The following is a 26322-nucleotide window of genomic DNA, read 5'->3' on the forward strand; positions in this document are numbered from 1 at the left end:
CCCAACTCTGATTCTGGCTACTCATAGTTTGAATATAATGTAATAGCACAGTATCAATTGGCTCAAAAAAATTAACAAGTATAACAGCTGTAGTACCATGTAACAGCATGTTACTACACTGTAATTGGTGTCTGCCTGTGTAAATACTATGTAAATAGGCCACCTTAAGTTTGTTTTATTAATTAAATGAACTTACTTGAGTCAACTATTAATTTTGTGCCTGTCCCAAAGATGATTTTGTTGAATCCATCAGCAGTCACACAACATGAATCCACATTACATAAACCTTTTAGCAAAATACTAGTTCATCTTCTAAGGCTAATAGCATTTCACTGAAAAATACACTGAAGCTCTTTAGACAGTTTAGATTATTTTTTTATGAACTTACTCAAATCAGCGGTAAGTTTTGTGTCTGTTCCAAATATGATTTTGTTGAATAACTGTGAAACAGACTGTAAATAGTAACACCGTGTGGATCAGTTTAACATGAGATTGTTAGATTTTATACACATTGGGTCACTTTGAAAATGGCTCTTTTAAGATATGGATATGATATCAATTGTATAGACATCCTTATTGCCTCCTATTTGTCCTATTTGCCTCCTTTTTGCCTTGAACAATAACTATGAAGGACCTTTTCTGACACAGATCTTAGTCAGCTTCAACAACATGTAATTTTAAATATAAAGCTAGAACTACAAGTAACTTTTGTCTCATCAATAGGCTATGTTGATGCGATACCATAGAGTAGGCTATTTTACAGTACATCACCTCAGTTCAGACTAATTTCTTAAATGGATTTGAATAGGTTTCCCTAACAAGAAAACAATATTGAAAATGAACTTACTTGAGTTAACTATTAATTTTGTGCCTGTCCCAAAGATGATTTTGAAACCATCTTTATTCACACAAAAAGAACCCACGTTACATAAACCTCTTGGCAAAATAATGTTCTCATCTGCTAGGGAATTTATTTCTTCAATGAAATAATACCTTGAATGTAGTCAGTTACAACTATGTGGATCACTCAACAGAAAGTTTTATTTTGGTACCTGATTTTACACTTTTTGGATCACTTTTAAAATCTGAATGTCTTTTGCATTTCAATGAATTACCTAATGATGTGAGTTGTCCAAATGTTCTTTAACACAATATTGAAAATGAACTTACTTGAGTTAACTATTAATTTTGTGCCTGTTCCGAAGATGAGTTTGTAGGCGCCACTAGTCACACATCAAGAACCCACATAGCATAAACCTAGAATGTCTTCTAATAAGTGGACGATTCACTGAAATAATACATTGAAAATAGTCTAAAGCATGATTATTTTGTCTTTATCTGAATTGCAGATCTGTAATCTACTTGCAATGATGTAAACCATATTCTACAGCATGGCATTAGCATAATTATTTACAAATGTATTAATTCCATTCTTTTACTTTTAGATTTGTGTGTATTGTTTTGTATTGTTAGATATTACTGCACTGTTGGAGCTAGGAACACAAGCATTTTGCTACACCTGCAATAACATCTGCTAAATATGTGTATGCGTCCAAAAACATTTGATTTGATTTGGATTAATGTTCACAGAATAATAATCATTGCCACTTCTAGAGGTCCTCTTTGGAGAACATTTGGGATACTTATTCAGGTAATTATTACAAGGGAAAATGTAAGATATATCATTTAGAACTCTTTGGGGTTAATAATACCAGTTTACAACACATATACGTAAGTGGTCGGACTGAGACATCATTTTAAGGTGAAGGATTAGTATAAGTATGAGCTACAGTATTAATATCTGTATTAAATCTTACTTGATTCCACAAAAACTGTTGTTCCACTTCCAAAGATCAGCTTTTGTGTTCCAGTATTCACACACTAACTAAAGGCTTAACAAAAACACCAGACCCTAACAGCAGAGCTTCTAACTCATCATAATCAATATTCACATACAGTGAATACACTGTTATATAGTTTGTTGTATTCTTGTTATTGTATTCTTAAATGACTCAACTATGATTAATCTTTTCTTTTAGAATGTGTTTCTACTTACTTGAGTTAATGATCAGCTTTATTCCTTGACTATATTAAACCAATTAGATATTGAATCACTCTTTCGTCTGCATCCAATATTTGTTTAGAAGATTGACAATTAAAATAATGTTGATATTTTGAAATACCAAGTACTATTAAAGTATTACTAGTAAAGTAAGTTAACTTACTTGAATCAATTATCAATTTTGGTCTGCTCCCAAAGGTTATTTTGTCATATCCAGAATTCCCACAAAACTTTTCTCCAATATATAAACCCTCTTCTGCAATGTGAATAAAATAGCTTTTCCCATTAAAGCACTCCTGGGCTCTGCCATTCTCAAAAATGCTGATATTTGGATGAGGTTCTTCACTAATTGATTCATTAATCAGTTAAGGGTTTAATATTTCTGTCACACTCAAAGGCTTAAAGGCTTTGTTCTCGCCTAAAATTAAAGTTTCAAAATTATTAACTGTACATAATAGCTCATATATTGACATTATACTTGATCATAGTTTCATTTGGTCATTTTAACAAGTTTTGATCTTTATCTTATATTATTTTTTCACTATCCTTTTAACTTATCAATAATCAATTCAAAGTCAAAAATGCTAATGTGAAAACCCCATTCTACAAATGAAATTAGTGAAGGTACTAGCATCAATTAATTTTTCTTCAACTTACTTGCCTGTACAATTAGTTGGGTTCCGACTCCAAATATGATCTTATATTCAGCATTCACACAGACAATGGCCTCATTACAAAAACCTCATCTGTTAACATGACTTGATTGAACATTTGATCATTAAGATTTATTTTCAATATCTGTTTTGTTGAGTTAACATGCTCGTTGCTTTACTAATTGATGATAAAAGTTATACAATTGTATATTACAATCAGCCCATCCCAAAGTAGATTTTGTCCCATCTATCATTCATACATTGAAAAAGTTGTAATACTTATTTTATTATAAGAAATAAACAAACAAAAGGTTTGTTGCTGCTGTCAAATGAATGTTTCATTGAAAAATACTCACTTCTTTCAATTATCAATTTTGTTCCTGCTCCAAATATGACTTTCCAGTTGTTATCATTCACACATTGAATTAGTATTCCACAAAAACCTACTCCACAACCTACTCCAGGATATAATTGTGTGATAGCTTATAGAACATCCATAAATGCATCTAGAGAATCATTTCCACATAACTGGTTACTAAAATGTATTATTATAAATATGTTTCGACAGTGGGTAAATATATCAGATCAGAAGCCTATTTAGTTTGTACATTTTTTGAGAAACGATTCATGAAAACATTGAATTGCTTTAGAAAGCAAGGAATTGAGTCTACGAGGACATTTACATCAACCATATCTAAATACTATTGAATGTTTGTGTATCAAACAAGCATTTAAAAGTATTGACATTTTCCTGGTGGAAGAGGTGAAAGATAGTTTTTGCATTCATTTTTTGGATATTTTTTTAATGTACATTTGGATTCTATTTGGAATACTTACTGGAATAAACTGTCATCTTTGTGCCTAGTCCAAATATATGTTTTTTGGCTCCACAAGTCACACTGTGTTGCATCTCTTAGCAATGATTTGCAGAAGTTATTATGTAATTTGAACAACAATGTATTACAAAGGAGATAGCATAATTGATTTACTGTTTATAACACAAAATCATTGTAGTTTGGTTGGATTACATTGATTTTGTAGGTGTCTGCACTGTAAATATACAGTATAAACACATATTATAGTAGTGAGATAGTATAATATGTGTTATTTTTTGCAATAGAAAGTATATACAGAATCTCCTGTGTATAATCAGCTAGAAGCACTCACTTGTCTCAATTAATAGTTTAGTTCCAGATCCAAATAGGACTTTCTGGACTCCAGATGCAGTCACACTGTACAACAAGCCTGAACAATAACAATTTTCACCAATTTAGTAATCAGATTAAAATGAAGGGCTTTTCACAGAATCTAAATCTTTGATTTGGTCATTGATTTGGAAACCATGGCTCTATTTGATTCCTGTTATAAGACAAATATCAGATTCAACAATTTGCTTCATCTAAGTAAAGATTTCAGAAATTTTTAATAATTGGTGAAATTAAGTTCCTTACTAGATTGTATTGACAGTGTGGATCCACTTCCAAAGATCAGTCTTCGAGTCCCATCATTCACACAGTAGCATATAGCATAACAGAAACACTGTTTCACTATAGGGGTTGGGACCACTCATAAATATTTAACTTTAACATGTTTGTGAAGTGGGATACTGTTTTTAAATGTGGGTTATTGATATTTTCCCTTCTAACACATTGAGTTCACTTAACATTCCATTAATCATCAGCCTAAAGTATTATGCCATCTGTGATTAAAATCTGTCGATGTGCCCTTGAGCAAGGCACTTAACCCTAATTGCTCCTGTAAGTCGCTCTGGATAAGAGCGTCTGCTAAATGACTAAAATGTAAAAATGTAAAAAAATTTACAGAATCAACCAAGGTCAGGAATTACTCACTGGTTTCAATGATCAATTCAATTCCTGTTCCAAAAATGACCTTCCCCAGTCCAGAGTCTGTCACACAATGATTGGGGCTTAACCAAAAAACGAATTGTTTTCAGCATGCATACTGTAATAATGTTAGGTAAATCAAAATGTAATCTCTGAATTAAACCATTTGGATATTGAATCACTCTTCAGCCTATGTCCAATGTGTACAATAGCCTACTCTTTGGTATCGCATCAACATAGCCTATTGATTGAAAGTTCAACATTACTTAGATGAGACGAAAGTTACTTATAGTTCTAGCTTTATATTTAAAATGACATGTTGTTGAAGCTGAGTAAGATCTGGGCTGTTGCTGTGTCAGGAAAGGTCCTTCATAGTTATTGTTCAAGGCAAAAAGGAGGTAAATAGTACACATTTAAAAAACTGTTGATTGATTGAGCTACAGTATTTTTCTATTTCAAGAGTTGATGAGATCAACCTAGTAAATCAATAAATCTCAACCCCATCTAAGGCAATACTTAATATTTTTTGTTTCTTACTTGTCTCTACAGATAGTGATGTTCCACTTCCAAAGATGAGCTTTCCCACTCCATCATTCACACACTAAAAACAGGTTCAACAAAAACGATCACAGAGAGACCAGAGTTACCAAGTAGCAACTACTCTTAATTGTGTATTTTTTTTGTGCGTACTGAAAGTCATTCATAAAACGCTATATATTTATGATGAGCCACACCACTATCTTGTTTATGCACTTGCTAGAATTGACCGTCAACTTTTTTCCATGCCCAAACACAACTCTGTTGACTCCAACAGTCACACAGTGTTTGATTAGCAAATACATGAATAGCAATATGGATTGTCGGGATTGGTGAATTAAGAATATATTTCAAATGACACTGAACTTGTTGGAATAGAAAAACTACTATCAACTAGTATTTTTCTCAGACATAATTTTAACGTTCACTCTTTGTAATTGCCTATTTAATGCTAGGAATAAATGTTGCTTTAGTCGTCTTCTGCAACCCCTACTGTCGGTCTTTTAAATCAAAGCCTAAATTAAGACATTTCAACATGGTTTCTTACTTGTTTCTACAAACAGTGATGTTCCACTTCCAAAGATGATCTTTCCTCCTCCAGCAAACACACACTAAAAACAGGCTTAGCAAAAACTATCACTGTCATTTTTATATATATTTCAACTTAAAAGTATAAATTGCTTAGTTTTTTCAACTCAACTTGATTCTCTGAGTTTCCATAACTTAGAAATGTAAGTCAGCAGTGGAACTTCTGTTTCTATATTGAACCTATGCAGTTTTTCTTGTGTAGATTACTAGATACCACATAGTCTGTGGTGTTATGGATATTTGATGCAGTAATGTTTGCAAATACTATCAATTGGCAACTATCCTAAAATGATTGATAATGTATGTGTATGTGTAGCTTGTGCATTTTTATGTGCAGTTTGTGCATTTACTTGAGTTGACATTCAACTGTGTTCCATTTCCCCAACATTACGTAAAATGTTTTATTAAATGAACTTACTTGAGTCGACTATCAATTTTGTGCCTGATCCAAAGATAATTTTTAGGCCATCAGTAGTCACACGACTAGAACTCACATTACATTAACCTTCCGACAATAGACTAGTTCATCCTCTAATAATGCTGAACTTGAACTGAAAAACACACTGAAACTTGTACACTGGAATTGTTTTCGCCAATATTAAAACAATATAAAAAATGAACTTACTTGAGTCAACTATTAATTGTGTGCCTCTCCCAAAGATAATTTTGACATTGCCACCAGTATTCACACAACATGAACCCACAGTACATAAACTATAAAGCAAAAGGACTTTGATTAATGGATCCTTCAACTCAACATTTTATTTGTAATCACATTATTTTCCAGTAAGTACTTCTTATTGTGAGCCTTTATGTTACCATATCAATAAGATCCAAAAATTATTTGGTGTGTTGGACCAAAGGGACATGGCAATGTCACAAACTAGTCTTTTTCTGCATGTTTGGGGCACTAAAGACAAATTATTGATGTAATACTTACTGGTTTCAATAATTAGTTTGGTCCCTGTTCCAAAGATTATTTTCCTGCTTGCTTGAGTCACACAATGCATCTGCCTTGAACAATATCTATGAAGGACATTTTCTTACACAATAACAAGACAGATCTTAGTGAGCTGCAACAATAGATAACTAAACAAAGCTGGAACTACAGTGCTTTGGTTACATTCGAATAATATCTGGGTGATTCTTTTGACTTCATCTGAAGTTGAGGATCTGGTTATACGTAAATACTGTTGTTCAATTTCCAGTATGATCAACATTAATATATATGTTTTTATAATGTTATGTTGCACACTTACGTGAGTCAATAGTCAGATTTATTCCTTGACCCAATATAGGTTTACTCGCACTTGTCACACTGTGTTAGATCACTTATCAATTATGGAGAATTAACGTATATTTCTGTTGACTAATTCTCTCAGTTTGCATATATTAACTTGTTTTACATACAACACTATGGACTCATAAAAAAAATCTAATTAACCTTGATCATTCAATACCCATGTATTTATCCTAACTTAAATCTGTTGAATCTAGTACAACATTTAGACAGTGATTATTGGCACAATACACAAATAAAATATTAACTTACTGGATTCAATTATTAATCTTGTGCCTTTCCCAAAGATAATCTTGGAACCACTTCCAGCAGTCACACAGTATGAATTCACATTACATAAACTGTGCAGGGTCTATGTTGACAAGTTAGGGTCAATTCGGTCAATTTAGGAGATGAAAGTACATTTATTTTCAATTATGATTTTTCAATTCTTGATCAGGATTTTTCTTTTTCTTTTTTCCGGAATTGATTATAATGAAATGTAATCGGACCCCAACTCTGATTATGATTAATCACTGTTTGAATAAAATCAAATATCTCAGAGTTACAAAAAATTGGTATTATAGTAAAGTACTGTTATGCCAACTTTTTGTACCACGAAATCTGGTATCACAGCACCTCTCCTCTTTCTAAAGATCTATTTTAACTGTGCTGTATATAAGAATATGAATATGTACATAGTATTTTTGTTGTCTCTTGGTGTCTTTCCTATATGTAACTCTTATTTTATTTGTATTTTGTATTTTGAAATTAATGTAATATATTATGTCGTTCTAGTCTATTATTGTTCTGTACTTTGTCATGTATTTGTACTCTTTATGTGGACCCCAGGAAGAGTAGCTGCTCCATGTGCAGTAGATAATGGGGATCCTAATAAACTAAACTAAACCATATTCCTGCACTTAGTGTCTGCCTGTGTAAATACTATAGAAATAAGCCACCTTAAGGTTTTAGTCACTAATGTGAATCATTAAATGAACTTACTTGAATCAACTATTAGGCTAATTCTGTACCTCTTCCAAAGATTCCAAAGATTTTTTGGGGACATTTATTTTCAATTATGATTTTTTTCATGTTTGATCTGGAATTTTATGTGAGTACCTGAATTGACTGAAATTAAATGGAATTGGCTCCAACTCTGATTCTGGCTACACATAGTTGGAATAAAAACAAATAGCACAGTATCAATTAGCACAAAAAACTAACAGGTATAGCAGCCGTAGTACTATATGACAACACTAGAATTAGTGTCTGCCTGTGTAAATATATGTAAATAGGCCACCTTTTAAAGTTTTAGTCACTAATGTGATAAATTTAATTAACTTACTTGAGTCAACTTTTAATTTTGTGCCTGTTCCAAAGATGATTTTGTTGAATCCACCAGTAGTCACACAACATGAATCCACATTACATAAACCTTTTAGCAAAAGACTAGTTCATATTCTAAGGCTAAAAGCATTTCACTGAAAAATACACTGAAGCTCTTTGAGTTTTGAAAACAATTATGAAAAATGAACTTACTCGAATCAACAGTAAGTTTTGTCCCTTTCCCAAAGATGATTTTGTTAAGTCCACCAGTCACACAACATTACCACACATTACATAAACCTCTTAGCAAAAGACACATTCATCTAATTAGAGGAAAATTAGTTCACTGTGAAAAAGACTGTAAATAGTAATACTGTGTGGATCAGTTTAACATGAGAACGATGGACTTGGATTTGTTAGATTTTATACACATTGGGTCACTTTGGAAATGGCTCTTTTAAGATATGGCTATGATATCAATTGTATATACATCCTTATTGCCTCCTATTTGTCCAATTTGCCTCCTTTTTGCCTTGAACAATAACTATGAAGGACCTTTTCTGAAACAGCAACAGCCCAGATCTTAGTCAGTTTCAACAATATGTCATTTTATATACAAAGCTAGAACTACAAGTAACTTTCTTTCCATCTAAGTAATGTTGAATGTGGATTACGCAAACCGCTTATCAAAAATAATGTCCTCATCTGCTAGGGAACTGATTTCTTCACTGAAGTAATACCTTGAATATAGTCAATTAAAACTGTGTGGATCATTGAACAGAACAACAGTCGATTTTTAAAGACTGATTCTACACTTTTTCAATCACTTTTTAAACATAAATGTCTGTTTCAAACATTTCATTTCAATTCAAACTACCTCATGATGTGAGTTGTCCAAAAGTTATTTAAACACAATATTGAAAATGAACTTACTTGAGTTAACTATTACTTTTGTGCCTGTTCCAAATATGATTTTGTTGGCTCCACCAGTCACACATCAAGAACCCACATAGCATAAACCTAGAATGTCTTCTAATAAGTGGACGATTCACAGAAATAATACCTTGAAAATAGTCTAAAGCATGATTATTTTGTCTTTATCTGAATTGCAGATGTGTAATCTACTTCCAATGATGTAACATATCTAAGAAGGATTAGTATAAGTATGAGCAACAGTATTAAAATATATTTTAAAAATCTTACTTGATTGCACAAAAACTGTTGTTCCACTTCCAAAGATCAGCTTTTGTGCACCAGTATTCACACACTAACTAAAGGCTTAACAAAAACAGCAGACCCCCAACATCATAATCAATATTCACATACAGTGAATACACTGTTATATAGTTTGTTATTGTATTTTCATATGTTATTGTATTCTTAATTGAATGATCCAAATATGATTAATATTTTAACATGTATTGGTACTTACTTGAGTCAATGATCAGCTTTGTTCCTTGACCAAGTATGAATTTATTCCCATATGACACACAGTGTTAGATACCATAGCAATTACTCATGGATAACTTTTAAATACACACTTTTGATTGACTGACTATCTGACTCTTATTAAAGCACAACATAATGAAACACATTTTGACATAATGTATGTTTTTGGGGTCGTTTTTTAAATTATTTTTTTTATATCTCGGGCACAATTTGCTATCATGAAAAATTCTATAGAATCTATTTAATGTGTACCAGTTGGGAAGGGATTTTGCTTACCTGTTGATACAGTTAGCTTTATTCCTTTTCCAAACACTAACTTTCCTCCCACAGTCACACACTGTTGTATATCCATACAGAAACAGCCTACCATAGCTAACTATGGTGAAGATGGTGGACTTATTGATCATTGCAATGGCTACCTCTGTCTTTCTTTATATACAAACATGTATTTCTCCTTCTTTTGCATAGTATATTAATTGCAATAACCTAATATTTTCGCTAAAATGTTCAATCCACCAAATATTAAATGCAATTTGATACTGATAATTGAGTGAAGGGGGAAAATGTATGAACTTACTGGATTCAATAAGTAATCTGGTGCCTGTCCCAAAGATAAGCTTGCCATAACCACCTCCAGAAGTCACACAACATGAATCCACAATACATAAACTGTACACTGTCTATGCTGAAAAGCTGCTCATAGTTTGTATTTAACAAATTGAGGTTGAATGAAGAATATAAAAACTAATATAGACATAATGATATTCACTACTAGCTATGTTCTGAGCCTATTACAGCCTGTTTTAGGTCAATTCATTAAAAAAATATGTCATAATCACTACATAATCAAGAATGCCATATTGACATGTTTTCTCATGATAAAAAATAGAAATATTTTCCTTCGATGGTATTATATGAAATAACAAAGCTTGTTTGACTTATTTTACTGGCTAGAATTAGCTCAACTGCACCCCCAAAATTGTAACATCTGAAAACACATAGAATTAGCTCAACTGCACCCCCAAAATTGTAACATCTGAAAATGCTGTGGTTTACACCAAAGCTCAGTAGTTACAGCACCCCCTTCGAACAAAATTAACAATTTGATGCTCTGTATATCAATTTGTTGAAGTAATTTTTTATACATTTTTATAAACTTACTTGCTTGTATAATTAGTTGGGTTCCAACTCCAAATATGATCTTATATTCAGTATCCACACAAAAACCCTGCCTGTTAACAAGATTTGGCTAACCATTTGATCATAGGCCTAAAGTAAGATTTATTTTCCATATATATTTTGTCAAGATTGTTAATACTCTCAATGCTTCACTAATTTATGATAAAAAATAATACAATTTTAATCTGGCTGAAAAATAAATGTTGTGGCCAGCCCAAAGTAGATTTTGTTCCATCCATGAAGTTTGAATACCCACTGCATCATAACAAATAAACCAAATAAAGGTTTGTTGCTCCTGTCAAATTATTGTATATATAGATATATATAGAGATATATATATATATTTAAATACTCACTTGTTTCAATTATCAATTTACTTCCTGCTCCAAATATGACTTTCTGGTTGTTAGCATTCACACACTGAATTAGTACTCAACAATAACCTACTCCACAACCTACTCCAGGTTATAATTGTGTGATAGCTTATAGAACATCCATAAATGCAACTAGAGAATCATTTCCATATAAATGATTACTAAAATATATTATTATAAATATGTTTGCACAGTGGGTAAATATATCACTATACTATATTGTTTGTCAATTTGTTTAGAAACATTAAATGCAAGAAATGATTTCTTAACAGACATCGTATTACATTAGAAAACAAGGAATTGAGTGCTGATTGTTTTAATGAACTTGTCTCAATGACCAGTTTAGTTCCAGATCCAAATAGGACTTTCTGAATTCCCGATGCAGTCACACAATACATCAAGCCTGAAGAATAACAATTTTCACCAATTTACTGTAATCAGTTTAAAATGAAGGGCTTTTCACATAATCAAAATCTTTGATTTGATCATTGATTTGCAAACCATGGTTGTATTTGATTCCTATTATAAGAAAAATATCAGATTCAACCATTTACTTCTGCTAAGTAAAGTTATTTTCAGAAATTGGAAATGGTGATTGAAATGTAGTTCCTTACTAGATTGTATTGACAGTGTGGTTCCACTTCCAAAGATCAGTCTTTGAGTCCCATCATTCACACAGTAATAAATGGCATAACAGAAACACTGTTTCACTATAGGGGTTGGGACCACTCATAAATATTTAACTTTAACATGTTTGTGAAGTGGGATACTGTTTTTAAATCAAACTAATTTGGGTTGTTGATATTTTCTCTTCAAACACATTGAGTTCAATTAATATTGCCACAAACCATCAGCCTAAAGTATTATGTCATCTGTGATTAACAGAATTAACCAAGGTCAGGAATTACTCACTGGTTTCAATGATCAATTCAATTCCTTTTCCAAAAATGACCTTCCTCAGTCCAGAGTCAGTCACACAATGCTTGGGGCTTAACCAAAAACGAATTGTTTTCAGCATGCATACTGTAATAATGCTTCAATTGTTTCAATAAAGTTAGGTATATAAAAATGAAGTTTCTCGATTAAACCAAATAGATATTTAATCACTCTTCAGTCTACGTCCAATATTTGTTTAGAAAATTGAAAATTAAAATTATGTTGACTGATTGATCTACAGTATATTTATTTTTCAAGAGTTGATGATATCAATTTCAAACCCACATAAGGCAAGATTTAATATTTTTTGTTTCTTACTTGTCTCTACAGATAGTGATGTTCCACTGCCAAAGATTAGCTTTCCCGCTCCAACATTCACACACTAAAAATAGGCTCAACAAAAACAATCACAGAGAGACCAGTCACCATGGAGCGACCACTCTTAATGGTGTTATTTTTTTGCAAATACTGACAGACATTCATAAAAAGCACTACATTTATGACGATCAACACCACTATCTTGTTTATGCACTTGCTTAAATTGACATTAAACTTTACTTGAGTCAACTATTAATTTTGTACCTGATACAAATATTATTTTTAGGCCATCAGTAGTCACACGACTAGAACTCACATTACATTAACCTTCCGACAATAGACTAGTTCATCCTCTAATAATGCTGAACTTGAACTGAAAAACACACTGAAACTTGTACACTGGAATTGTTTTCGACAATATTAAAACAATATAAAAACTGAACTTACTTGAGTCAACTATTAATTGTGTGCCTGTCCCAAAGATCATTTTACTGAGGCCACCACCAGTAGTCACACAACATGAACCCACAGTACATAAACTATAAAGCAAAAGTACTTCGATTTATGGATTCTTCAACTCAACATTTGATTTGTACGATATTTCCCAGTAATGTTTGCAAATATTATCATTGGCAGCGATCCTAAAATAATTGATAATGTATGTGTAGTAATGTGAGTTGACAGTCAACTTTGTTCCATTCCCCTTACAGGACATAAATATTGAATTAAATTAACTTACTTGAGTCAACTATTAATTGTGTGCCTGTCCCAAAGATGATTTTACCGAGACCACCAGTAGTCACACAACATGAAACCACATTACATAAACTACTATGCAGCAAAATTACTTTGATCAATAGATTCTTTAAGTCAGATTTTTTTTAGATTTTTTATCCCAGTAAGTACTTCTTGTTGTGAGCCTCTATGTTACCATATCAATAAGATGAGACAATGACTTGCTTTGTTGGACCAAAGAGATATGGCCATGTCAATAACTACTCTTTTTCTGCATGTTTGGGGCACTAAAGACAAATTATTGATGTAATACTTACTGGTTTCAATAATTAGTTTGGTCCCTGTTCCAAAGATTATTTTCCTGCTTGCTTGAGTCACACAATGCATCTGCCTTGAACAATATCTATGAAGGACATTTTCTTACACAATAACAAGACAGATCTTAGTGAGCTGCAACAATAGATAACTAAACAAAGCTGGAACTACAGTGCTTTGGTTACATTCAAATAATATCTGGGTGATTATTTGCATTCATCTGATTTTGAGAATCTGTAAACACTGTTGTTCTACTTCGAAATAGCACTAATACCTATTAATATAATATCGTTTTCATAATGTGAAAGGTTGCACACTTTTTAAATTGCACAACCATGATTAATTCAATCTTTTAAATTGCATTTGCACTTACGTGAGTCAATAGTCAGCTTTATTCCTTGACCGATTATAAATTTGCTCCCAATTGTCACACAGTGCTAGACACCTTAACAATTACTCATGGACACAAATTGCTTTGGACACAAATGGTCTTTACATTTTGGTTGACTAAATCTATCAGTTTGCATACATTAAATTGTTTTACATTAGTTTACAACACTACAAACTCATGAAAAACATCTAATTAACCTTGATCATTCAATAGCCATGTATTTATCTTAACTTCTCAAAATCTTGTGTTAAATCTGTTGAATCTAGTACAACTTTTAGACTGTGATTATTGGCACAATGCAACAAAAAGATTATGAACTTACTGGATTCAATTATTAATCTTGTGCCTGTCCCAAAGAAAATCTTGTCACCAACTCCAGTAGTCACACAGCATGATTCCACATTACATAAACTGTGCAGGCTCTATGCTTACAATAATTAGGTACATTCTGTCAATTCAGGAAATGAAAGTAAATTACAATTCAATAATTTAGAAGGGACATTTATTTTTAATTATGATTTATAAACTCTTGATCTGAAATTTAATTTTACTACCTGAACTGACTATAATGAAATGTAATCGGCCCCAAACTCTGACTTTGACTACTCATAGTTGGACTAAAAACAAAAGCACAGAGTATGAATTGGCACCAAAAACTAACAGGTATATCAGCTGTGGTACTATGTAACACCATGTTAATACACTGTAATTGGTGTTTGCCTGTGTAAATATATGTAAATTGGCCACCTTTTAAGGTTTTTGTTACTAATGTGATTAATTTAATGAACTTACTTGAGTCAACTATTAATTTTGTGCCTGTCCCAAAGATGACTTTGTTGACTCCACTAGTAGTCACACAACATGAACCCACATTACATAAACCTTTTAACAAAAGACTAGGAAAAAAAAGTATTTTCAAATACAAACTTACTCGAATCAACTACTAGTTTTGTGCCTGTTCCAAATACGATTTGGTTGAATCCACTACTAGTCACACAACATGAACTCACAATACATAAAACTTTTAGCATGAGACTAATTAATCTTCTAAATAGTGGAAGATTAGTTCACTGTGAATCAGACTGAAAACATAGGCCAAATACTGTGTGGATCAGTTTAACATAGGGACGGTGGACTTTGATTTTTTTGATTTCATACACATTTGGATCACTTTGAAAATTGCTCTTTTAAGATATGGATATGATATCAATTGAATACTCATCTTCATTGCCTACATTGTTTGTCTGTTTCTCTGTAATTACATTATTTACCATAAACTGCATCATTATATGAGAAACTATACAACAATATCAATAAGATTAAAAAATGATCTGGCTTGTTGGACCAACGAGAAAAGGCAATGTCACAAACTATTCTCTTTCTACATGTTTTGTGATCAAAAGTCATTCTCGATGTAATGCTTACTGGTTTTAATAATCAGGTTGGTCCCTGATCCAGAAACGACTTTGCCTTGAACAGTAACTATGAAGGACATTTTCATACACAGCAACAGCCCAGATCTTAGTCAACTTCAACAATATGTCATTTTAAATACAAACTACAAGTAACTTTTGTTCCATCTACAGTATATGAGTAATATTGGACATTCAATCAATAGGCTATGTGGATGTGATACCATAGAGTAGGCTATTTTGTGGTATATCAACTCAGCTCAGACTCATCTTTTATATGTATTTTAACTGTTTTCCCCAATATTAAAATAATATAAAAGATGTACTTACTTGAGTCAACTATTAATTGTGTGCCTGTCCCAAAGATAATTTTACCAATGCCGCCACCAGTATTCACACAACATGAACCCACAGTACATAAACTATAAAGAAAAAGTACTTTGATTTATGGATCCTTGAACTTAACATTTGATTTGTAATCACAGTATTTCCCAGTAACTACTTCATAATATGAGCCTTAATGTTACTAATCCATCATATGATGTTGTTTTCAGATGAAACAATGACTTGGTTAAATGGACTACTTCTTTTCTGCATGTTTGGGGCACTAGACAAGTTAATGATGTAATACTTACTGGTAATAATTAGTTTGGTCCCTGTTCCAAAAATTACTTTCCTGCTTGACAGAGTCACACAATGCATCTGCCTTGAACAATATCTACAGACTTGTTCTTACACAATAATAAGACATATCTTAGTGAGCTGCAACAATAGATAATTAAACAACGCTGGAACTACAGTGCCTTTGTTACATTCAAATAATATTTGCGTGATTATTTTTTCTTTATCTGAAGTTGAGAATCTGGTTATCCATAACACTGTTGTTCTAATTCCAAAGATCACTAATAAATGTTCATTTAATATAGTTTTCATAATGTGAAAGGTTGCACACTTGTTAAATTGCACAACCATGATTAATCCAATCTTTTAAATTGCATTTGCACTTACGTGAGTCAATAGTCAGCTTTATTCCTTGGCCGAATATGAGTTTGTTCGCATTTGTCACACAGTGTTAGATCCCTTAGCAATTACTCATGGACACAACTTTCGACACAAATGGTCTTTACATTTTGGTTGACTAAATCTATCAGTTTGCATACATGGACTTGTTTTACATTAGTTCACAACACTATGGACTCATTTTTTTTATTTTGTATTAACCTCGATCATTCAATAGCCATGTATTTATCCTAACTTGTGTTAAATCTCTTGAATCTAGTACAACTTTTAGACAGTGCTTATTGGCACAATGGACACAAAAAATAATGTACTTACTGGATTCAATTATTAATATTGTGCCTGTCCCAAAGATAATCTTGTTACCACCTCCAGTAGTCACACAGTATGAATCCACATTACATAAACTGTGCAGGGTCTTTGCTTACAAGAATTAGGTAAATTCAGTCAATTAAGGAAATTTAAGTAAATTACAATTCAATCATTTAAAAGGGATATTTATTTTCAATGATCTTTTTATTTATTATTGATCTGACTTTTTATTTTACTACCTGAATTGACTGGAATGAAATGTAATCGGCCCCCAACTCTGACTTTGACTACTGATAGTTGGAATAAAACAAATAGCACATGATCAATTAGCACACAAAAATAACAGGTATAACAGCTGTAGTACCATGTAACACCATGTTAATACACTGTAATTGGTGTCTGCCTGTGTAAATATATGTAAATAGGCCACCTTTTAAGGTTTTAGTCACTAATGTGATTAATTAAATAAACTTACTTGAATCAACTTTTAATTTTGTGCCTGTTCCAAAGATGATTTTGTTGAGTCCATCAGTAGTCACACAACATGAATCCACATTATATAAACCTTTTAGCAAAAGACTAGTTAATCTTCTAAGGCTAAGAGCATTTCGCTGAAGAATACACTGAAACTCTTACACAGTTTAGATAATTTCCATCCCCAAAAATATTTTGAATGATTATTTTGTCTTTATCTGAAGTTGAGAATCCTACTTCTAAATATCTCTAATAAATGTTCATTTAATATAGTTTTTTATAATGTGAAAGGCTGTACACTTGTTAAATTGCGCAACCATGATTAATCCAATCTTTTAAATAGCATTTGCACTTACGTGAGTCAATAGTGAGCTTTATTCCTTGACCGAATATGACTTTGTTCGTGGTTGTCACACAGTGTTAGATTCCTTAGCAATTACTCATGGACACAACTTTGGACACAAATGGTCTTTACATTTTGGTTGAATAATCTATCAGTTTGAATACATTAACTTGTTATACATTAGTTCACAACACTATGGACTGATTAAGAAAAATAACTTACTTGAGTTAACTATTAATTTTGTGCCTGTCCCAAAGATGATTTTGAATCCACCCGTATTCACACAACAAGAACCCACATTACATAAACCTCTTAGCAAAATAATGTTCTCATCTGCTAGGGAATTGATTTGTTCATTGAAATAATACATTGAATATAGTCAATTAAAACTGTGTGAATCACTCAACAGAAAAACGATTTAAAGACTGATTTGACACTTTTTGGAACACATTAAAGGTCTAAATGTCTGTTTTGCATTTCAATTAACTACCTCATGATGTGAGTTGTCCAAAAGTTCTTTAACACAATATTGAAAATGAACTTACTTGAGTTAACTATTACTTTTGTGCCTGTCCCAAAGATGATTTTGTTGGCTCCACCAGTCACACATCAAGAACCCACATAGCATAAACCTAGAATGTCTTCTAATAAGTGGACGATTCACTGAAATAATACATTGAAAATAGTCTAAACCATGATTATTTTGTCTTTATCTGAATTGAGGATCTGTTATCTTATTTCAATGATGTAACATATCTATTAAACCATATTCTACAGCATTTCATCAGAATAATGATCAATGGATTAATGTTCACAGAATAATAATCAATGCCACTTGTAGAGGTTCTCTTTGATAACATTTGGGAAGCTTATTCACATCATTATTACAAGGTAAAATGTAAGATATAGCATTTAGAACTCTTTGGGGTTAATAATACCAGTTTACAACACATATACGTAAGTGGTCGGACTGAGACATCATTTTAAGGTGAAGGATTAGTATAAGTATGAGCTACAGTATTAATATCTGTATTAAATCTTACTTGATTGAACAAAAACTGTTGTTCCACTTCCAAAGATCAGCTTTTTTGTTCCAGTATTCACACACTAACTAAAGGCTTAACAAAAACAGCAGACCCCCAACAGCAGAGCTTCCAACTCATCATAATCAATATTCACATACAGTGAATACAGTGTTATATAGTTAGCTTTTGTATTTTGCATATGTTATTGTATTCTTAAATGACCCAATGGATTTGCACTTACTTGAGTCAATGATCAGCTTCGTTCCTTGACCAAGTATGAATTTATTCCCGTATGACACACAGTGTTAGATACCATAGCAATTACTCATGGATAACTTTTAAATACACACTTTTGATTGACTGACTATCTGACTCTTATTGAAGCACAACATATTGAAACATATTTTGACATAATGTATGTTTTTGGGGTATTTAAATATCTCGGGCACAATTTGCTATCATGGAAATTCTATAGAATCTATTTAATGTGTACCAGTTGGGAATGGATTTTGCTTACCTGTTGATACAGTTAACATTGTTCCTTTTCCAAACACTAACTTTCCTCCCACAGTCACACACTGTTGTATATCCAATCAGAAACAGCCTACCATGACTAACTATGGTGAAGATGGTGGACTTATTGATCATTGCAATGGCTACATCTGTCTTTCATTATATACAAACATGTATTTCTCCTTCTTTTACATAGGCCTAGTATAAACTAATATTTCACTACAATTTTCAAATATTAAATGTATTTTGATACTGATAATTGAGTGAAGGGGGAAAATGTATGAACTTACTGGATTCAATAAGTAATCTGGTGCCTGTCCCAAAGATAAGCTTGCCAGAACCACCTCCAGAAGTCACACAACATGAATCCACATAACATAAACTGTACACTGTCTATGCTGAAAAGCTGCTCATAGTTTGTATTTAACAAATTGAGGTTGAATGAAGAATATAATAACTACTATAGGATTTAATGATATTCACTAATACCTATGTTTTAAGTCTATTTTAGCCTATTTGAGGTAAATTCATTAAAATTGATTACATAATCACTGCATAATCAAGAATGCCATATTGACATGTTTTCTCATGACAAATATAGATCTCTGTTTCTTCGATTGCATTATATAAAGTAACAAAGTTTGTTTGACTTATTTCACTGGCTCAAGTACATATACAAATAGCTCAACTGCACCCCTAAAATCTGAAAATACTGTGGTTTACACCAGAGCTCAGTAGTTACAGCACCCCCCTTGAACAAAATAAACAATTAAATTGATGCTCTGTGTATCAATTAATCAAACGATTGGAATGAATACAGGCATAACCCCTTCCTGAGAATACTTTTTGATTCAGTTATTAACTCATTTTAGAGATATATTTTTGTCTAGTTTAAAATCCAACTGACATTTAAAGAAATCAAACAATAACTTAATCAATTAATGAATACAGGTACTTACTTGTCTCAATTACTAGCTTTGTTCCTGTACCAAATGTAAGCTTCCCTCCAAAGTTAGTAGACACACAGTGGTAGATTGCAATACATTTACAACAAGCTTTACAAGATGGTCTTCTTTTCATTTTTCTAAATGTCCTTATTTCTCATGAAAAGCTTCTTAGGAAGTTATAAAAATGCACAGTATTTTGTTTTACTTACCTGATTCAATTAACAATTGGGTTCCATTTCCAAAGATAAGCGTGTTACTATTCCCCCTTGTCACACAGTGTTTTGTTACCAGCTAAAAACCAGATGTCAAATTCAAACATGACAAAATAATGGAATAGTGTTTTAAAAAAGTGTGATGTTTTTTATATTAACTCCCTCTATTTCATGTACAGTATATTTACAGTGAATTACAGGTTTTACTTACGTGTCTCCACAATCACTTTAGTTCCACTTCCAAAAATAAGCTTGTATCCCCCCTGGGCAGACACACTGAGCTACACACCTTATCAAATACTCTAATATGTAAGTGTATGGGAGAGGGTAGACCAATTACCAATATATAATCATTCTAACAAGGTAAATTACACTAAATGGTAAATAAGCAATGAACGTTTTATAGATGTGAAGATTTGAAACGCGTACCTACCGGGCAGCAGGTAGCTTAGTGGTTAAGAGTGTTATGCCAGTAACCGAAGGGTCGCTGGTTCTAATCCCCGAGCCGACTAGGTGAAAAATCTGTTGATGTGCCCTTGAGCAAGGGACTTAACCCTAATTGCTCATGTAAGTCGCTCTGGATAAGAGCGTCTGCTAAATGACGTAAATGTAAAATGTAATATTTGGTCACATTCCTCTGTATCAATTAGCATACATTATCATGTAAGCCTACAATCATCATGAAGTTACAACACACATACTTATTTCATAATGCCATGATGAAACCTTAATATCTGCCCTTATTTCTACGTAGAACTTCACACAAACCTCTGAGCAACACCATATCAAAGCTTATTTTCTCACATGCTTATAGACATGCAAAACCATGAAAATACTGAATAAAGACTGCACTCTATTACTCAAAAAGGCACTTTGACTTTCTTTCTAAAGCAAACTGTACTTACCGCTTAGTACTAGTAGCCTTGTGCCTCTACCAAAAATGATCTTTGTACCGACATTATTCACACAGCCTGACACACCAGTATATAAACTCCCAATGCATAGGTCACCTCATTTCAGCACAAAACACTTGAAAATTACCATCTGAACCTGTCCAAACTGATTCGGTATAAAATCAGTACAAAAAATAAGTTTAAATTATGATGATGGATACATTACTTACCAGTATTTATGAAAAGTTTGGTTCCACTACCAAATACAAGTTTTCCTGCTGACCCAGTATTCACACAGTGTTAAACTGCAGTACAATTACAGCAGTTTGTTGTGCACTTACTGTATATAATATTGTAAGTCTTCAGACGAGACAATGCATTTTTCACTAATTCTCAGATATATCTTGAAATCACTCAACAAACCAAGTTGAGGTTGTTATTTGAATAGATGTTCTGCCCTTTATCCACACAAAGCCAACACTGTAGTTAGTTTAGGCTACTGTTACCTGATTTGTGTATCTCACTATGTATTTATCTACGGTAGTTGTTTAAAAAAAAAGTCCCAGTGATGTTATACTTCAAATAATCGTACCTTTCTCTACAAACAGTTGGGTCCCACGTGCAAAAGTAATTTTGTCACTTGTTGTTGTCACACAGTGTATTCTTGTGCACTAAAAACCTGATTTGCCCTGACTTCCTGACTAGACATTTTAAGTCACTATTTTAAGTAACTTCTAACTATTAAAGTGAAATTCCACCACTTTTCAACCTCATATTTATGATCTCTAGCACAATACCAGTGTTTACATATGTGAAAACGTCATGTTTCCATTTTTTGTAGTAAAACATATAAAGTAAAGAAGTTATACCCGATGACATCATCAAAAGTTAAAATATTTTAAAAACAATGATTTCCAAACACTTTGAGATTCAAGGTGACGTGAAGAGCAAGAAAATACCCTCCCTCTGGCTAAAAAGTTGTTACAGATTTTGAAAATCACAGTTAGTTACTTTCAATTCTACCCTTTCTTCTTATCTTTTCAACCACAGATCATTGAAATGCGCAGTTTTCACATATGTAGACACTGGTATGGTGCTGGAGATAATGAATATGAGGTTGAAAAGTGATGGAATTGCCCTTTAAGTTCAAGTTACCCAATGGAAAAACATCACACAAAAAAATACATTGTACCAACGCACAAAAGTTTTGTTAACTTTTTAAGAATACATGAACTCTTACTGGGTTTTGGGGGGAAAATCATACCATCTTTTCTACTGTTAGGAATGAATTTCATTCAGTATTTGAGCAATAAATAGATTAAACTTACGTGTCCCCACAATCAGTTTTGTTCCACTCCCAAAAATAAGCTTTACTCCCCCCTGGGCATTCACACTGAGCTACAGACCATGACAATTACTCTGTACAAAAAATTGACCATTTCCAAATTAGCTTTTCAAAGATAACGAACTTCTAAATATGGATTGAAATGAAAACTGAAGATGTTTACATATTAAGTAATATTATCATGCATTTTGCTACATTCCTCTGTATCAATTTGGCATACTTTTATCATGTAAGCCTACAATCATCATGAAGTTACAACACACATACTTATTTCATAATGCCATGATGAAACCTTAATATCTGTCCTTATTTATATGTAGAACTTCACACAAACCTCTGAGCAACACCATATGAAAGCCTATTTTCCTTTCTCACATGCTTATATACATGGAAAACCATGAAAATACTGAATTAAGACTGCATTCTATTACTCAAAAAGGCACTTTGACCTTCTTTCTGAAGCAAACTGTACTTACCGCTTAGTACTAGTAGCCTTGTGCCTCTCCCAAAAATGATCTTTGTACCGGCATCATTCACACAGCCTGACACACCAGTATATAAACTCCCAATGCATAGGTAACCTCATCTCAGCAGAAAACAGTAGAAAATTACAATCTGAACCTGTCCAAACTGTTTCGGTGTAAAATCAGTACTGAAAATATAGAAATAAGTTCCAATTATGATGATGGATACATCACTTACCAGTATTTATGAACAGTTTGGTTCCACTACCAAATACTACTTTTCCTGCTGCCCCAGTATTCACACAGTGTTAAACTGCAGTACAATTACAGCAGTTTGTTGTGCACCTATATAATACTGTAAGACTTCAGACGAGACGATGCATTTTTAACTCATTCTCAGATATATCTTGAAATCACTCAACAAACCAAGTTGAGGTTGTTATTTGAATAGATGTTCTGCCCTTTATCCACACAAAGCCAACACTGTAGTTAGTTTAGGCTACTGTTACCTGATTTGTGTATCTCACTATGTATTTATCTACGGTAGTTGTTTAAAAAAAAACAAGTGATGGTATACTTGAAATAATCTCAACTTTCTCTACAAACAGTTCAGTCCCACGTGCAAAAGTTATTTTGTCACTTGTTTTTGTCACAGAGTGTATTATTGCTCACTAAAAACCTTATTTGCCCTGACTTCATGATTAGACATTTTATGTCACTATTATAAGTAAATTTTAACTATTAGGTTTTGGTTACCCAATGGAAAAACATCTAAAAATAAAGAAACATTGTACGAACACAGAACGTTTTGTTACCTTTTTAAGAATACATTAACTCTAACTAGGTTTTTGGGTTAAATCCAAATAATACCATATTTTCTACTATTGAGAATACATTTCATTCAGTATTTAAGCAAGAAATAAATCAAACTTACGTGTCCCCACAATCATTTTTGTTCCACTCCCAAAAATAAGCTTTCCTCCCGCCTGGGCATTCACACTGAGCTACAGACCATGACAATTACTCTGCACTAAAAATATACGATTTCCAAATCAGCTTTTCATACATAACAAAATGCTAAATATGAATTGAAATGAAAACTGAAGATGTTTAAATATGAACTCATATTATAATGCATTTTGCTACATTCCACTGTATCAATTGGCATACTTTTATCATCTAAGACAAATGAAGTTACAACACACATACTTATTTCATAATGCCATGATGAAACCTTAATATCTGTCCTTATTTCTATGTAGAACTTCACGCAAACCTCTGAGCAACACCATATGAAAGCCTCTTTTCCTTTTTCACATGCTTATATACATGGAAAACCATGAAAATACCATGAACCTGTCCAAACTGATTCGGTATAAAATCAATGCTAAAAATATTAAAATACGTTTAAATGATGATAATGGATACATCACTTACCAGTATTTATGAACAGTTTGGTTCCACTACCAAATACTACTTTTCCTGTTGATCCAGTATTCACACAGTGTTAAACTGCAGTACAATTACAGCAGTTTGTTGTGCACCTATATAATACTGTTAGACTTCAGACGAGACGATGCATTTTTAACTAATTCTCAGATATATCTTGAAATCACTCAACAAACCAAGTTGAGGTTGTTATTTGAATAGATGTTCTGCCCTTTATCCACACAAAGCCAACACTGTAGTTAGTTTAGGCTACTGTTACCTGATTTGTGTATCTCACTATGTATTTAATTAAGGTAGTTGTTTAAAAAAAAGTGTCCCAGTGATCTTAAAAAATCTCACCTTTCTCTACAAACAGTTGAGTCCCACGTGCAAAATACATGTTTTCACATGTTGTTGTCACAGTGTATTATTGCTCACTAAAACCTGATTTGCCTTGACTTCCTGACTAGATATTTCTTGTCACTATTTTAACTCAATTTCACTATTAAGTTCATTTTACCCAATGGAAAAATATATTTTAAAAAAGAATATGAAAAACGTATGCACACACACAGTTTTGTTGACTTTTTAGGATTATATTTAGCTACTCTAATTTACATTTTTGAGAATTTCAAATAATTTGGTTTGTTAGGAATGCATTTGATAGCATTTAAGCAAAAAATATTAAACTTACGTGTCCCCACAATCATTTTGATTCCATTCCCAAAAATGATATTTCTTGCCCCCTGAGCATTCACACTGAGATAGAGACCATGACAATTACTCTGTACTGACAATGGACCATTTCCAAATCAGCTTAGAAAAAATCTCACGGATAAGAAAAATCTAAATATGGTATGAAATTAAAACTGAAGATGTTTAACTAGTAAGTATTAAGCAGAAGAGCGGATTTTAATGCATGAACAGTTTATTCCCAATAACATTGTAAAATGAATTTCAGAGAGAGCTCTATTCTACACTGTTGTAACACATAGCTGAGAAATTACACAATATTGAAAACAATGGGTAATACTCACGGGATTGCACAATGACATTCACTCCAGATCCAAAAATCAGCTTGTTGTTAGAGCCAGCCAACCACAGTGCTACACTCCTGTACACAAATCCTCTTCTTCACTACAGGGTCAACAAAAGTGTTTTAGGGTCAAGTCAAAGACATTATTCAAGATATACCAAGCAATCTGTCAGTATTTTAGTCACATACAAGAACTAGAAAAACAAAAACTTCAAAACTTCAGATAGTCAGAGCAATAATAATGGGGTTCATAACATACTGTACATTACTTCACAATGCATAATTTTTTTCAATGCATCATTTATAGTCTTATATCTTGCAATGTGCACGTGCAAGTATGATATAATGTAAATATCCACTCAGAGATTTTCATATCTTCCACCTGCAAGAACTCTACATCACTACATAAATCTCTTGATGCACTTACATGACTGTAGCTCTTCTGTCCCTTTGAGAAATGAAGTCCTTGGCTGAGGAAAAGCTCTCACACTGCAAACTCTCAAACAAATACAGTTAGTGTTACCAACTCACCATTATATGATTGTTTTACATTGCCTTACATACATACATAGCCACAGCACCACTAAACTGTGTTTCAAATTAATGTATAATATTTGCTCTATGATCTTTGGATAACTGTAATTAAGTAAAGTACCTTGTTTAGTCTTCGTGTGCTCTTTGCTGAATACAGACCTGTTCTTCCATTCAGGACTCATTTATACTTCTCTTTATCATACATCTTTGTCTTGCAGGAAATGATCAGGATATCAGATATATAATGTACATACTTTTGACCTATTGGCCTACATTGCTCCACAGAAGAGACCACAAATTCAAAGCCTCACCTGTGGCCTACATTAGGTAGACCTTAGTCTTGTGTGCCAGTCTCATAGTTTTGAAAGAGATCAGGTA

At 32.6% G+C, this 26322-nt stretch overlaps 1 protein-coding gene across 1 annotated transcript in view; it reads right to left on the reverse strand.

Annotated features, from left to right (window-relative positions):
- The window catches only part of LOC121535198 (T cell receptor alpha chain constant), a 42107-nt gene extending 16985 nt beyond the window's left edge, over window positions 1–25122 (reverse strand). The window contains exon 1 of the mRNA XM_045206292.1: window positions 25069–25122. Coding sequence (XP_045062227.1) covers window positions 25069–25084 — 16 coding nt within the window. The 5' untranslated portion in view covers window positions 25085–25122. The remainder of the gene's footprint in view (window positions 1–25068) is intronic.
- Window positions 25123–26322: the final 1200 nt, after the last annotated feature.

The sequence above is a fragment of the Coregonus clupeaformis genome, chromosome 21 (assembly GCF_020615455.1).
Source record: "Coregonus clupeaformis isolate EN_2021a chromosome 21, ASM2061545v1, whole genome shotgun sequence".
NCBI lineage: Eukaryota > Metazoa > Chordata > Actinopteri > Salmoniformes > Salmonidae > Coregonus > Coregonus clupeaformis.